This window comes from Balearica regulorum, chromosome 20, assembly GCF_011004875.1.
Source record: "Balearica regulorum gibbericeps isolate bBalReg1 chromosome 20, bBalReg1.pri, whole genome shotgun sequence".
Lineage (NCBI taxonomy): Eukaryota > Metazoa > Chordata > Aves > Gruiformes > Gruidae > Balearica > Balearica regulorum.
Window position 1 is genome coordinate 1,260,743 of NC_046203.1, and position 16,907 is coordinate 1,277,649.

The window sequence follows — 16,907 nt, forward strand, 5'->3', positions numbered from 1 at the left end:
CAAAATAGGGGTTGGAGCAGAGCCACATTCATGCTATGGGGCTAAAGACCGTACAATCCATATATCATCCTAACTGCACTGTATTTACCATGTATTTAAGCACCGTGCCCAAGCCAATAAGACTTTTCCCATTTATTGCAATGGCAGCATCTTTACCGGGGGAGGGGAGGATAGGGACCACAATCATCGGTGGGGACCCAGGGAGCCGAGGGGCAGCGGTGGCCGATGTGGCCAGTCCCTTCAGGGAGCCAGAGCTGCTGCTGGTTCCCACAGATTAAATTAATTCATCTGAGATTAGTTTCTGTCATTGATGGTGTAGCAAGAAATCATCTAATTAAAAGGAAAAAGCCATGCAGCAACGGACAAAACGAGGGCTCTCTGCCTGCAGGGGACAGCGATGATGGGGAGGGACACCCCGGGGGGGTATTTTCCCGCTAATTTTTTGCAGAGCTGGCAATGGGGAGGAGGAACAGGGTTAATACGCAGGAAAACAGACTTAGAAGCAAAGACCCACTAAGCTCTGTGCTATTCTTGTGTAATTACGGTGCCAAAGGCTTCCAAGATAAGGGATTTCAGCAGGAACCGTAAATACTGGTTGTCGAATGAATGAGAAAATGCTGCATATCCACCAGCAGAGCCAAGCCTCCCTGCTCCTGGCTCCCAGCTATCGCCCAACCCGCCCATCCCTGGCAGCAGGAGACCTCAACTGAACCACCAGCGATTCAGCCAAAGCCTTCCCCGAGGACAGCCAGCTCACGCACCCCCTGAACCGACACCAGGACCTCCCTGCCGAGGGACGGGCTTTGCCAGGGGTGGCACATCGCGACCTCCCCCCGCGATGCCGCCGGACTTAAATCCAGCCCTTGCGAAAGCACCGGAGCTTGTGCACGTGGGTGCCCCCGCTGCTGCCTGCCTCCCAACGCCTTGGCTGCTCTTTTCCCTTAAAATAATAAGCACCGCAGGCTTCTCCAGCTATCCTATATATATATATGTATATTGAAAATAAGTTCAAACGGTGGAAATCATGGCGTGGGGTGGTGGACACAGGCAGCAGGGCTGGAAGTAAAGCGGGGTCCCCTCCAGCCCGCGTCCCCACGCCCTGGCTGTGGCCGAGGCTGGCCCCTGGGTGCAGCCGCACACCAACACCGTGCTACACCCTGACCTGAGGAGCAGCAAGACACGTTCTGCGGAGAAAAGCAAATGTCTTCTGCAGCTGGGGAAAAAAACACAGCCCAAACAATCGCCCCCCAAAGAGAGGAAAGGTACTTTAGGCTGAGAACTCCTCCCAGTTAGATCTGCGGTCCTAATGAGAAGATGTTGCCAGATTAATAATAAAAATGCACACTAACAAGAAAACCAATTGCAAACCAATTTTGCAGGGAATTGAACAAAGACCAAGATAACAGCTCTGCTTAACGGGGTTGTTTTTAGTTCCTTCTCCATTGCCCCTTCCAGGAGCAGAGGAGGAGCCGTGCCGGCAGCAGGGCAGCCCACCCTGGGTGCCAGGGCCAGGTTACTAATTAACCTCGGGGCACCCCAGCAAAACCTCCAGCAAAGAGACTAAACCCCACCCTGCTCCCTCCCCAGCTGGCACACTGCACACAACTCACTACATTTTCACTTGTTTTATTTTCAAACTATTCCTGAGCAGCCGGTGAGGTGCTTTTACAAGCACCCTGCCTACATCCCAAAGGCACCCTTCACATCTGTTTAACTCGAATATATCCCAACCATACTAACACTTCTAAAGAGTCTGAGGTGATTAAATACCAGGAATACGGACAGGGAAAGAGAGAAACATTATTTAAAGCATCGTATTGAAAGGATCTTACCTAATTCCTTTGGTTTGAGCAATACTGTGGAAGGAGAGTCTGGATACTGCAGAGATCACCTGGAAACAAGAGGAAAAGATGCTGGTGTGCTTACTGACGACAGAGGAAGGTTTGGTGGGAACTTGAGGACCCTCAGCCCCGTACTTGGACCCAGACACCCACTGACATGGAAGTGCTCCAGTCCCCCCGTCAGTGTCACATCACCAGCCGGGCTTGGAGGACACTATCAGCGCAAACACTGCTTTTGGGTTTACCACAGAGCATAAAAGACATTTAACCCTCAGCTATAAAGATACCCATTCAACAGCCTCATCCGAGGACACTCCATCCCGCCGCTCATACGATACATCCAGACCTGCTCCAACAGATTTTATAAACACTGGGAAGCATTGGAAAAACCCCCTCTTACTTGTATTTTATTACAAAAGGTTTATAACCCCTTTCGTCTCTACTCACACAGAATGACCTTATTGAGGCAAACTTGCCAAGACTGAATGGTTTTCACTTCTTGCATTTCAATAAAGATGCATCATCAATTTGTCAGAGGTGAGTGCAGACCGTCGCCCTTTTCTAACAGAAAACAGCCAGAAGTGATTCAGCAACGAAGTATTTTCATCAGCATCGCAATCAGGAACAGTAAAGCCACCAGCTTTTTCTGAAAACTCCCAGTTTTGATCTAAGTTTTAATTGCTATGCAGAATTTTCAATTAAGACAAACAAAGAATGGTTTTAGTCCCTTATAGATATAAAACATGTTTTACTCTTGCTCATATTCATCATTTCAAAGCTAGACTGAAAAAACAAACCTATTATTTTTGGACTGGTTTCCTGTCCACTGGGATGAATAGAGATGCCTGCATGCAGGACACAGATAAAGGGCTTCTTGAGCCGTCCCTGCTGTCCAGGGCCCCCAGCGCCCCGCTCTCCTCCAGGCACACAGCCCCCAACACCGCGGGGGGCTGCTGCTGCCCGGAGCTGCCCTGTGCCCAAACCCAGCCGTGAGGCACCCGTGAGCGCTGCTTCCTTTAGGGCCGGCGTGCCCCCCCGCTGAGGGATGCTCCCCTGGCTCGCTAAGCCACTTCGGCTCCGTCGCCCGGGGGAGCACGTGCCCTAAGTGAGTGCCTGGCTTCTCTCCTGGGACTGCGCTGGTACTCGAAGCCTCTCCCCCTCCCGTGGCGTTATCCCAGAACGTCAGAGCTGCATCGAGGATCCCGACGCAAATCCTTCCCCCTGCCAGAGGCACGCGAGCACCGAGCTCGTTTCAGGGGGGTGCACGCACGCAGCTCCCCAGGACCACCCTGCAGCCTGAGCTCCTCCTGCTGCGGCAGATCCCAGGAATCCTGCTCCAAACTCTGTCTTCTCCACGCTTTTGTGACCTTCATCCCTCTAATCGCTCCAGGACTGTTTGCTTTTACCCTTGCCGCGAATTCCAGCCCAGCCGTTGGCCGCCGGTGCCCCACGCGTGGACCCGAAGCCACAGTGGCAACGAAGGAGCTGCCAGAGTTTGGCATTTAGCGGTTGGCTTTCACACGGAGAACAGAGATGCTGAATTATTCAGCAAGGCCAATGAGACTCTGTGAACGTCCGAACTCGGCCAAGTTTCTCCCTGGTACAGAATGTCGGTAACGGGAGTTCAATGCAGAAAGGAGCTCCAGAGCCAGAGGGACTTTCCCTCGCACCTCGGACACCTTTATTGCCCCGCACAATGCTTCTAGCAAAAGAGAGCCTTGCCAAAGCATCTTTCCACGGCTTTTTTTTAAGCTGTTGCCCTGACGGTTCCCTGTACGCAGAGGACATGGATAAGGAATTTTGGTTTTAATTACAGAAAGCATTGCTTTTGCTGCTGCTGTCACGAGCGTATTCTGGCCTATCTCTTACTCTCGAGAGCCCATCTGGATAGCTACCAGACCACCACCCCCGGCAAGCCTGGTTTTACAGGGATGCCCTGGAGCCACTAATTATGGACCATAATTACTGTGCAACTAGAGCAGAAACTGTGAACTTTCTCAAGCAGAAATTTAGCGCCTCGAATGGAAAAGCAGTAAAGTTCCTCATTTTACCATAATCTAACAAAAAACCAGCATGGGGAAAGGTTGGTTGCTTCTGGAAAAGGTGCTTCAGCCACGTGCTCTCCTGCCAGCGAGCTGCAAGCAAGGTGAGATTCCCACCTCCATTTCAGGGAGGTGTTCACAGCAAGCCTGGCTCTCACCGTGCCTCTCCCACCCCTCCCTCCGGCCGGTCTCTCCTTTCCTCTGGCTTTGAGGAGCGTCAAGCAAAGGCATGGCTTTTGGCAATGTCACGCTTCGAAGAGCCGACCTGCTCCGGAGAAAGCGAACGGGGCTGAGCCCCCTTGGAAGGAGAAGGCAGCCCTGCCCGCGACTCCAGGCGAACCGTGTCGCTCCCAGAGCGTTTCAATCTGCGTCTTTAACTAAGGGTGGCTTTGCCTTGAGAAATGACACGACCAGCAGCAGGAGAAAGCAGGTTAAAACATAGCCGGGTGTCAAAGTAATCAGGTCTTACTCCTAAAATTGTCCACAACTTGAAAGATCGCTCTGGGCATGTTATTAAATCTCTCCGTGCCGCAGTCTCTCGCCTGTAAAATTCTCCCCAGTTTGGGAGAGGAGATGGCACTGAGTTCGTTAGTCTCCACGAAAGGCCCTGGGGCTCACCAAGGCAGAGCTGCGGCACCGAGCATCGCTGCTGGCGAGCGGTACCTGCAAACGTCGAGTCCAAACGGGGTGGGAGGCTGGAGAGGCAGCTGGCAGCCCCCGGCCCCGCTCCACCGGGCTTAAAATAGTCCAAGGGAAGTCCTAGAGTGATTGAATGAGTCTCTTCTGCAGTCTATTATTAGACTTCTAAAGTACAAAAATCAGTTTATGAATCAGACAGTTATACAGCAGAGTTTGACTTCCAGGGAAATTTTAAGAGAAAAGCGCACTGTTCTCTACGCCAACAATTTTTGCTTTGTTCTTTTATGAAAAGCCCCGAGCGCTGAACATCCTGGCACATCAAAGCCCGGGACCTGGTTCCAGCCAGCACGCACAGACACGCTTACCTCCGCTTAGGCTCCCAAATCGACGCTCAGGTACGTAAGCAAAGCGACCCACTTTGAGGGATCAGCTACAAAGAACCTCCCCAAAGCTTGGCATCTCCAAAACCGAGACTGAACAGTACCTGTCCCAATCTCAGGGAGTATTTTGCCAGCAACAGCTCCCACTAAGGCAGTCGCCGAGAGCAAGAAAAGCCAAGTGCAACCCCAGCTCCTCTTACAGCTCCCGCGCTCCAGCCTGCCAGCCCCGACGGGCAAGTGCTTAAGCATGCGTTTAAGGATAAGTAATCCTCTCAATTTCAACAGGATTAAACAACATTCTTAAAAGCAAGTCAATCCTTAAGTGTTTGCTAAACTGTGTCTCATTTTCCCTGTAAAGCAGCTTCACATTTGCAGAGAAACCCAGTAATATTTCCTGCCGCTCCCGGCTATCGTTTCCTGCTGTCAGGCACCCACGCAGCAGTTGGCACAAGGGGTCCCTCATCTCATCCGAGGCTTTTCGTTGCTTCTGCAATGCAAGGACATATTAATACAGCTAATAGAGATATGACGCTCAGTGGAATTATACTTCACTGGTTATTTACACCTCCCCTTTCTTTTATGGCAGCCTGGAAATGCAAATGCTCCGCTTCCCGAGGCAGATGGTATAACCAAAAAAGATTTCTTGCCGTGGGGCAAGTTCCCTTCAGATTTACGTTAATTACTTCATCAGCTCAGACCTTTGGGTTTCCCTCTCAAAACTAACCCACTGCTCAAAACTGGGAATCCAGAAGAACCGAGGCTGCTGCCTCCTGGAAGTGCTCCTGGAGCAAACTGGGAGCTACGAGCAACATCTTCCACCCGTGCCGGTCCCCCAACGGCACTCGGAAAGGCGACAACGACCGAACGGCATGAGTGCCGTGCCACCGCCCCAGCTGGGGCAGCGCTGGGGGCTCTCCTGGCCCCGTCCCCAGGCAGCGATGTCCCGGAGGAAAGCACCCTGCTCAGCACCGGCTGATGAGAGGGTTCGCAAAGTCATTTAAAGATGCTGCTTGGGAAAACTATACTTTCATCTGTGCGTTTGTGTTCCGGGAGAAGGAGGGCTATGGGCTTAAATGACAGCGGCTTATGTGGATTATTATTATTATTACTTCTTCACCCATTTTTCAATGCCATTTCCTCCAAGAAAACTGCATTCAGCATGCAAACATTACCACAAAAGCTATATATAACATCCTGCTGACAGTAAGATGCCAGAAGCAGAGCTCTAAAGGTACGCAGTGCAGGTGACGTACAGACAGACCTTCTCTGCAGTCGACCTGCAAAGGGTTATCGGGACATTCTGGTACTTTCACCAGGCAAGGTGAGGGATGCCCTTCGCGTTCCTGATGTTTCAGTTCACCTTGTATTTTTAGACATGAGCTAAATTAAACCACCCGGCACGCCGCACGGGATGAAATCGTTGCTGCGAACCAACAGAACCGGGAACAGAGCACGAGGGCTGTGCACGTGATTTCAGGGGCTGAGCATCAGGGATCGCATGGACACCCTGATTTAAAAAAGCACCAAGTTCTGCACTTCATAGGAAAAAGAAAGAAAAGAAGGGGAAAAAAAAGAAATCGAGTTTCAGACTGGGCTCCTCACATTCATTGGTCACTTTGTAAGTAACCTGGCTGCGTAAAGAAATAGGATTTTTGAAAAAAGAAAAAAACAAAACAAACAACAAAATCCCCACACCACCACCAGAAGAAATCCACCACTTTTCTTCCTCCTTCCTAATAACAGTTTCTTTTAGGAATTTGCAGATTAAAAAAATAAAGCAAAACAAAAAATAAATGATTATGCTTACTGCTCTTCTATTTCCTCCCACATTGTTTATCGCTGATGGTATCTGCATGCATCTAGAAAATGCTCAAATAAACACTCTCCTTATTTGAAAAAACCCCCCAAACTGAGCCAGCTAGCCTGGAGAACCCTCTGCACACGCGGAACTACCCAGGTCTCTGTGCCCCGCCAGCGCGCCGTGCCCGCAGAGCCCGAGCGAGCTGCAGGGGTCACAGCCAGGCTGCAGCCCCCGCCGAGCCCCGGCAAAGTCACACCGTCCCAGAACGAACCAATATTTGCTTCTAAGCAAATCAGGAGCTCTGCACAGCGGCGATAAGTCCGGGTAGAGACCTTGATGTTGCCACCTCTGCACGTGCCCTTCTGGGGGGGACGTGGTTTCAGAAACGGCACGGAGTAATTGTCTGGTTTGCCCCTAAACTCAGGAAGAGCAAAAGAAATCCTCGGGCCAAACATCCCCAGCCCCTGTATGGGGAGAAACCGCACCCCAAATTCAGGCACAAGCTGGTTAAATTAGTTCTGAGTTGGATAACGGCATCCAATAGTAAAAACACTGATGTGAAGAGTCCGGGGACAAGGCTGCTAAAATAAAAGCAGCCATGAGAACAAGCAGGCTCTGACCCAGTTGCCTCCAGTTCGTGGTGCTGGAGAACTCTGTATTTTCTCCCGCCGGTGCCCGTGGCAGCGGGCGGTGAGGTGGCCGGTCAGCTCGTGTTTGCTCTTCTCCTGCCGAGGAGCATCGCTGCCCACCTGGGGCATTTCCCAGTGCTCTCACCCAGCTGCACCCCCCCCGGGGCTGTGCACGACCAGGATCCATCCGGTATTTGCAAACCAAAGTGGCACCAGCAGTTTCGGGCCTTCCATCACCTCCGTTTGCATACGCCTCTCCCATGATTTGCGCCCCGGCAAGGCCAGCCCTGGAAAGTGAGCGTGGCCAAGCCCTGCGTGTGAAAGCCAACACAAAACACAACCTGCTCCCTCTGGATCTACTATCTGCGCCCCGTGCGTGCTACTGCCTAGTGCATAAACCAGCAAGACCTTATAGCACACGCGCGGTGAGCGCAGCAAACATTAACCCCTTCCAGCCCTCTCCCCAGACACCGTGCAGCCGGAGCTGCTGCCGCTTGAGCGTCCCACAGGTGGAATTCCTTAAATCAACAGTTCCTGAGACAACCCGGTACCCGAAGGCAGCATCTCCTGGCTACGGCAGGAGAGCGGCAGCCCCTGGCCAGGCAGGAGGAGTTCAGATGCTGTGATTTATTTCCTCGGGGTGCCAAGGGCAGGCAGAGCCCCGTTGCAGTACCAAACCGGTTTGGTTTTCCTACAGCCAGGACTTGCGCCTCTCAGCTGGACGTCATTCGCCCAGCTGGCTGCTGAAGGTGGGGGCTATTAAGTAATAACCCGTTTGCACAACTGGATCGTGCTTTTCCAGGTCGGACGTGCCTGCCTGAACGGTTCCCCCGCTGCTCCTCTCTGCCCAGGGATGCCACAGCTTCGCCTCCCATTCCCACTCACGCCAGGCGGAAAGGCAATGTGCCGGGGAAGCGTGGTGTTTGCTGGCACGCAGCGTTTGGAGAGGCACCAGCTGAGCGGATTTCAGCTGATACATATTTGATAAGGATTTCAAATCAAAGCCAGAGAAGTTCTCCCGTGGCGGTGTGTCCATGGCAGGTTTCTTTCCCCATGTTTCGCTGTAAGGACCACGCAACAGATGGGGAACTCCATGATGGACATACGGTAACGACTCTTCTCTCCTCCAACAAACACCCATTCCAGGGATCCTTGACTGCCCTCCCTTTTGATTTATTGAATTATCGGCAACTCGTGACATTGCTATGGAGCTGCAGATGAGCTTTAGAGCACCCGTCAAATCACAGGAGATGGAAGAACCAGAAATGTAAAACAAAACCCATTTGCCAGAGCAGACGGGGAACAGCAGAATTGCTCGGCTTCCAGCATCCCTCTGGGTTTGTTGCTCCCTTGGCCTCAAATATTTGTGTACAGCATGAAGTGCTGTTCTCAGGGAAGCAGTAAATATTATCCTGAGCCCCAAACAGTGGTTTGGTGGAGAACTGGCCAGGGATGCTAGGACCAGGGCTGGACTGCTGGGCTGGACTTCCAATCTGCAAACTGGATGCCGGAAAACCAGGTACGAGCTGGAATTTGCTTCTGAAGTTCGGCAAGGAAAGCTGGATGTACGCACTCCTTCCTTTTTCTAAAGGCATCCTTGGTCATGGAAGTAGCAAAGGGTTAAAATGATCTCAAGTGAGCATCTGACGCAGATTGTCCCCGAGACCTCTTAACCACAGTTCAGAGCGCCCGTGTCAGGCTGCGTTATGGTTACTGCTGCGTTACAGGGATGAGCGATTAAACCTCTCAAGATAACGAGGTTAAGCCCTCTAACGAGGGCCCATGGTCAGAGATGCACTTTCCAGGCAAAAGCATCTTTACCAAATCCAAAAACTCCTCTGAGAAAGCATGAGGAACACGCACCGAAGTTTTGCATTATTTCCTTACAAAGCAGCTGGGGAAGGAGTGACTGCCCAGCACGGCTGCCGTCACAGGAGCGCTTACCCAAGAAAAGCTGGAGTACGAACAGCATTTTTTACAGACCTGACTAAAAAGGTCTAAAATACCTTCCCAGCCAGCCCAGCAGTCCACGCAGCGATGGGCACCGGAAGAGTTTCCCACGCCCGTGGCTCTGCTCCCCGGGGCCGAGCCCGGCCGGCGGGACGGGCAGAGGTGAGCCTCGCCATGCTGGGGATGCAGCCCGGAGCATCCGCGTCCTGGACCAGCAATCCTTTGCAGTTGCAATCTGTGGCTGCCACGTCCTCAGGGGACCCTTGCAAATCCATATTTGATAAGCACTGGATTACACTTCTATATAATAAAGGTGTAAGTGAGCTCAATGCCTTTAATGCCCTCACCATCTCCAAGGCGTCAAGAGGGAGAAAGTGGCACCACGGCTGGGGGAGCACCCGTACCACCCCCAAGTGCCACCCCACTAGTGCTGGGAAGCATCACCTGCCGTAACTGCAAACGCAACGAAAGCCCAAGGCTCCCCGGGGAGCAGGAGTCAGGTAAAAATTGGCCTGCTGCAGAGCGGTCATCCCCAAACAGGAGGGAGGAAATCCCCAAGGGAGCAGAGAGGGAGCGGAGGGGAGAAGCAGGTTTTTCTCCTGGCTCCTGTGGTCCCGCTGGCACGGCCAGCAGCTCTCCAGGGAGCCAGGTCCATCTACAGATCAGTCCTGGACGATAAACCCCATTAGAAAAAAGGAGAGGAACAGGATCCTGGGAAGAGAAAGGAGAGGGAGTTTCTAGACCCGACCCTCAGCCACTGTAAAAATCGCCCCCGGTCCCGTCAGCTGCTCTGATTTCCAGCCCGGACACTGTACGGCAGCTCTGATAACTCGGGATGTTCCCGGGCTCCAGGCAGCTCCTCCCCGTCCAGAGCACCGCTGCCTCGTGGAGCCCGTTAGCTGTAAGGTGCTGCTGCAAGCACTGCTGCCGCGACACCGCATATGCTCGGCCGGTCTTTTTAAAACAGGGTTATTAAACCCAGCAACATTTAGCATTAAACCCGTGATTTGGCCACATTACGTGTTGGGGATACAAATATTAAGTCACTGGCAAAGCCTCTGCTGATTTCCAGTAGGAACAGAACTTGTATCATTTTAACACATTCATTTTGAGCGCTTTGGGGCCAGCATAATGTCTGCTATTGTGTAGCCTTACAACAGCGAGCAGTCACTGCAAAACCAGCAACATCCCCTGACAAGGAGGAGGAAAGAGCAACTCAGATGGATTTACAGCTACTGGTAAGAAAAGCCCTGCACTGTATCACACCACTGTGAGCTTCCCAGATGTGTCCCCCCACACACACCCCATGTTTAAGATGCCAATTTGTCTTTTCCTATTACAGAGCAGCTGAGTATCGGAGGAAACATTGTCACACATCTCTCAGGGGACCCTAAGCCCTGATGTCGGTGCTCCTCCATCCCCTTTGCGACACAGATGTCCCCATCCCACAGTAAACAGAGCCAGGACCAAGGCGGAGCAGGTTCCTCGCCTCCCCGGGACACGGGGCGATGCAAAGGCAAGAGAGGGCAGAAGCAAAGCAACCCGACACACAGAAACACCGAGAGCTGCAAACAAGCCCGACCGCATTCTTGCTGTGCCACCCACGACTCCCGAGCACAGAAATTAATGCCCTGAAACTACAGCGCTGTCTTTATGCTGCCAAGTTCCTTTAATACAACAGCAATAAATACTTATTCTGCTACTTAATGGCCTCTCTCCTCCGACACGGATGCTGAGCTGCCGTCTCGTTCGGTTACTTTTACTATCACTATCTGATAGGAATGACTGAAGTGAGGAGCTGGCTTTAATGGGACTTTAAAAGCCCTGGAGGAGGGAGCCCAAGCAGCTTCTCAAGTGAGCCAACACCAAAGCCAACAGGCACGAACCGAGAAAGCGCCTGCTGCTGCGTCTCCAGCTGAGTATGGGGGTAGAGATTTCCTTTGATGACCCTGAACCACTCAAAGCAGCAAGCTCGGCCCTTAGGAAGAGCTCATCAGCACCCATGGGTGCTCAGGGCACAGGGCGAGGGGACAGCGAGGGCTACGCTCAGCACAGCCGCTGGTTTGGGGCACACAATAGCAGGGTCGGTGACACAGACACCCTGGGCTTGGAGAAAGCACCGACACAAAGCCAAGGACACGGCCCGGAGGAAGCTCTGGGTGAAATGAAGCAACTGGTTTCCTGTAAACGGCGGGGATGATTCACGGGCACGGGGATGATTCACGGGGCACGGCGGGGATTCACGGGGCACGGCGGGGATTCACGGGGCACGGCGGGGCTGTGCCTGCTGCAAACGCACCCAGCTGCCGCAGGGAAAGCCATCCTCTGCTCTGGCTCAGGGCGAGGACAAGCCTACCCGGTACGAGGGCTTGGAGAGACACTGGCTCTGCAAGAACCTTCTCTGCCAGGCAGGAGAAAACAGAAGACACGCTGAAATGGCACCTTTATGTGCCCAGCACTGGGACTCAGCAAGAGAGACCCGGTGCTTCTGCAAAGGTCCTGGCTAAGGACGGGTCCATGAGCTTGCCCATGGCAGCAGACTACAGGAGGGTCCTCAGGACCTCTGGGAACTGCCGTGCACAACTAGTCCTCCAACAACTGGCACTGCTACTAAACAGGAAAGAAAAAAATAATAATCGAGTGCTCGGCAGGAGGTGCAGGGGTGAGTGGCCACGCACAGCTCCTCCTCCTGCATCTCCACTGCTTTCCCTGGCTCAGCTTGGCCCCATCAGTTTGCACAGAACTTGCAAGTAACGGGAAATAAGACAACTGTTAAACACTAGCGTAAGAAAGGAATGAAAACGAAAAGCCTTGCTATCCAAAAACTATTTATGGGAAAAGCTTGTTAGCACCTCTGAGCGCTGATTTGGAAATGAGTCGTTAGCCTGCGCCACAACTGCGGGGTTTAAGGTAACCCCAGCCAATCTCCCATTTCTGCGTGATGTGGAACAGCATTAATTAAATATGAAGCTAAACTATTTCAGCACCGGTGTGCGGCAACACACGAAACTGAAACCAAGGATCAGAGGGAGGTGTGATTCAACACTCGCTGGATGCTCCGTCTCTCCGTGGCAGTCCACGTACGCAAGGCAGAAGGTACGTTGTGTGGTGGTCAGAGATGGCAATCAAACACTCCTGCGGGACGGAGCACAGGAGACCCAGCCCAGACTGATTTCAACAGCGGAACTGTCCTGCCTCAGGTTTCAGAGGGGGGAGGAGAAGGATGCAATGCTTGCACGTGTTGATCTTGAGATTTCAGTTTATTCACATACTCACACATCGCACAGGGCCTTCTGAAGAGCTGTCCTTGTACTTCTGTCCCCCTGGCAGTACCTCCCCGTGTCCTCCTGGGGCTCCACCACTGCCTGAGGGTGCTGTGTCACCTCCCCAGCTTTGCCCAGCACCGTGACCCCTCATTTCTGATGCAATCCCAGTGCGTCCCAGCACGCAGTGGCTTTGCTGACCAGTGAAGCGCAAGGCAGTCTAATTTAGCCTTTGCTTAGAGCAATAATGGAATATATTTGGGCAAAGGGAGCCAGCGGGAAGAAGAAACCAAGAGCTTAATTTTTTTTTATTGCAGCTGGGATTTCAGCATCTTCCTGATGGATGCCCAGAGACAAGGAGGATTCCCAGAAACGCCTGAGCACGGGCAGTCCGAGCTGGGGGCTGGCTGCCTTCCCTCCAGACCAAGGATATTACAAAATTGCCTCTTTAGAAAAAAATGCAGCTTATAACTGGCGAGGGTTCATTTGCATAGCTCTGTAAGAGTTACAAAAGCTGGCTATAGGAGTGTGTCCTTTGGGAAACAAAGGTAACGGAGCCAGGAAACTCTGCTTTCCTGGAAATTAGAGGGGGGAAAAAACCACAAACAAACCAGCTAAAGCAGGAGTTTGGTTCAGGTTCCCGGAGCAGACGCTCAGGTAAGAGCACAGCCACCGAGCGAACCTCCCCGGCCGACTGCGACGGCTCCATCGGCACGGGCACAGCACCCACGGGCACAGCACCCACGGGCACAGCACCCACGGGCACAGCACCGGAGCTCCTTGCTCCCACGCTGGGTCCAGCCGAGCTAGCTCCTTCCCTCTGCCCCCAATTAACACGGCAGTGGATCCCTAATGAACCCGGCCAGATGCAGAGAGCCGAGCAGCAGAGGATGGAGCCGAGAGCGGCGTGGCGGGCAGGCGGGTGCTGGGCACCGCCGTACCTCTGCCCTTCCCCAGCAAAGACACGTGGGAGCTCTGCCAGCAGCTTACCCCGAAAGCACCCACAGGGAATCACTCCACCTTTAAAAAGACAAACGAAGAGTTGCTGGCCAGGTATGAGGAGGCACACAAGGCCAGGACAGCCCTTTTCTACCTAAACCAGCACCCCGAACGGCAGAGAGCAGGTTTGGGCCCCCGTGCCTCCTGGCTGCACAGCCCTCCCCGGGCTCGGACGAGCCACACGCGTCTGCGCTACCGGGGTGGTTGTCACAGAGGCAAACACCTCCCTCGGACTTCTGTCAGCAAGCACGCGTGCAACGTTACTGATGCTCCCGACACACGCATCTTCCCACCGATGTGTCTCAGGCTCCGCAGACACAAGCGGTGTGGGCTGACCTTGCACACCGGGTGATGCTCCTGTAGCATTCCTGTAACGCTGCGGCCACGCAATTATCACTGAGCAACAACAAGGTGCCCAAAGGAAACGCAGCAGCTCTGCCCAGTTTTGGGACACGGAAAGAAAACACGGCCATAGCATCCTGTTTGAAGCCCCCCAAAGTAGTGGGGAGAAATGCACTTAAATTACACTTTAAAAAAAAAAAAAAAAAAGTGCCTAAAAACAGGACCAGGGAACTCAACCAAGTCCCAAGTCAAGTCTCAAGTGCAAGTTCAAGCAGTCATTATTCGAGAAGTAGTTTCCCACAGTTTACTCACTCCTCCCTTCTAAAATCTTCCTGTTTTTTCCAGAAAAACAATCTTTGCATAAGCCTAGCCACTCAGAGGCCACAAAACACTCTTCTGCTCTGGAAAACAGACATCCAGCATCCAGTTTTAGCAGCAGATTCCTTGCAAAGTGCTGTCAACCTGCGGTACGCAGCAAGGAATCTGCTGCTACACGGATGCCTTTCCTCCCTGCCACCCGCTTTGGGGAGAACAATCAGGGATGAAAATTTTGAAGCAATTAGCTCAAGCGTGGGAAGACGTGAAACACGTAGGAGGATGCGGGCGCTAACGGCTCCGACCTCAGCTTGTGCAAACTGGTAGAGTCTCTGCTGAAAGCCACCACGCTGTGTGCCTTGGCCCTGTGTGCTTAAAGAGGAGCGAGAACAGAGGAGGATGGGGGGGAAACCTGAAACATTAATTAGCTTAAAACACTGGTAAATAGATTTACACAGGCGGTCTGCAACGCCCTGACCGTAGCGGCTAATTAGGGCACGCAGGGTTGCAGGCAGAGTTCAGCCTGCATCGCCTCGTGCTGTCACGTGGGATCGAGCCCACACAAAGACGCATTGTGCCAAGGTATCGGAGCACGGGGCAGAAACCACCAGCAGAATCATTTCCATGGAAGGGAAGGAGAAATGCAGCATTCATCGTGCCTTTGTGTTTTCAGGTGGTCCAAACCCTGGTCCTGCTGCTCTGGATCTCTACAGGCTTTGGAGGTCCTGCAGAAGCATCTCTGTGTTGTCCCCAGGGCTTGGAGCCCACCTTGTGCTAAGCAGGGTGGTTATAATTATCGCATCTGTGCTATGTATGGATATAATTATCAGCAAAATTCAGGGGAATGGGTCCCACAGCTGACTCCTGACTCCAGAGCACTGATGCAAGTATCGGAAATGCCATGATTGCCAAGCCATCACACTACAAATAGCAGCTCCAGGCAGAGAGGTGGTTGTCTTACACCATGGGGAACGCCAGAACAGGTTGAACTTTGGTGAAAAACTTGCTCCTCCTGCTCAACAGTTGAATTCGCACAGTTTTAGATAAGCTTCCTCCCCAACTTGCAGGGTACCTGCTCCACAAACTCATCCCCTCCTCCTGCTTAAAGGCTCGGGGACTCTTTCTGACCACAACTCATGATGCCCAAAGTTTTTCAACCAAGCAAAATCCCTCATCTTGTGAGTCAGAAAGAACCACCCAAGCCTTCCCGGGGGGTAAAGCCCCCGTCAGAGGCAGCAGTTCCTACAGAGCCTATTTGCACCCAAGCTGCGAGCACTGCTCAGCACAGGCAGAGCACGGAAAACTAGCTGCATGCGTCAATTCACGGTGGCAGAAGATGAGACGGGCACGTGGCTCTGCTCACAGCAACTGGGACGTCTTCACGAGGTGTCCCTGGACCCGAAGTTTTGCTTTGGACCGGGCTCTAAATTCAAAAGCTGCAAGCCAGCAAACACACCGTCACCTCGGCCCTTTCAGCAGCTCTGCCTCGAGGTACCCGAGGGATTTCCAGCCTGGGGGACTGCAAAGGCTCCCGCAGCCCCGGGGAGGGACGGTGGCTTTGCACAGCACACTGCAAGGAGAGGTTCTCCCGCAAAAGCATCCCCCCTCCCCCAGCATTGATTGGATTTGTCGAAACAGATGGAAAAACCAGCTAGTCAGATGCAAAACACGGATAGCCAAACCTGCTTCCGAGAAACCGGCTTAAGTCTGTATTAAGTTTAATCCCTTTTGATCAAGGTCTTGGATGTAAGCAGAAAATATTACAGATTTTCACATACCTTTAAGTTCCCATTTCTGCTCTGCTCTGAAATGGAGTTGGACGGTCAGGGAAAAACATATGGAGCACAAAAAAGAGGTTTTTTGAGAGGAACATTTTGCACGTGCAGGAGCAATTGGAAGCATCCACATGAAACCAATCCACTCGCACAAGGGTAATTTACCTACTGAAGAGGGGGCTTGAAATTCTCCTTGGGTTATTTCCTTCATCTTCATTCCAGCTGCTAAAGAAAAATGCAGCAACATAAAAAAAAAAAATCCTGAAGTGCTAAAAAGCCAGTTCTTTGCACTTTGCAGAGCCCTCTGACTTCTGGCGTGGCCATGAAGTGTAAATACCGTCCAGCCCCAGAGCAGCGGCACAGACGGGAGATGCCCATGCCAGGAGCTGGATACGTGGGAGCAGTTCCAAAGCCCACCTACGGACCCTGGACAGGTTTGTCCCCCTGCCACATCAAGGGAGTTTGGCTCGGAGGGTCAGACCGCAGCCTCGCCGTCCCACCAAATAAAAATACAGGATCCTGCTTCAAGCTCGAGGCACCTGCAGGTTAACGCTTCAGAGACTGCCGTGGTCCAAACCCCAACGGCAGCGGAAGCTTTTCCATTGATTTCCCCGGCTTTGAGCCCCGGATGCATCTTGCACCCACACCGTAATCGCAACCTGGGGGGCTGCGCTCGGGCAGGGTCCCTGTGCTACCTGCAAAGCATCCATCTCTGCCCCAGGGAGCTTCGTGGGAGCAAAGCCCCTCACGCAGCCCTTCTGCAGCAGCACGAGCAGCTCTGTAACCAGCACAAGCTGGTTGAGACTCGCTACGGTTTACAAATCGGCAGCAAAGTTGTTTAAGTTCAAAGAAACTCCCATAATACTAAAGTACACAAAAGAGGTAGGAAGTAAGAAGAGGGGTTTTTTCAAGCACATTGTAAAAGGCAGCT

The 16,907-nt window shown here is 52.6% G+C and overlaps 1 protein-coding gene across 4 annotated transcripts in view; it reads right to left on the reverse strand.

The window, feature by feature from the left end:
* Positions 1–16,907, reverse strand: part of VAV2 (vav guanine nucleotide exchange factor 2) — a 147,045-nt gene that overhangs the window by 49,945 nt on the left and 80,193 nt on the right. For all 4 annotated transcript variants that reach the window (XM_075772758.1, XM_075772757.1, XM_075772755.1 and 1 more), the window contains one exon: positions 1,833–1,891. In XM_075772758.1, the coding sequence (XP_075628873.1) occupies positions 1,833–1,891 (59 nt within the window). The remainder of the gene's footprint in view (positions 1–1,832; positions 1,892–16,907) is intronic.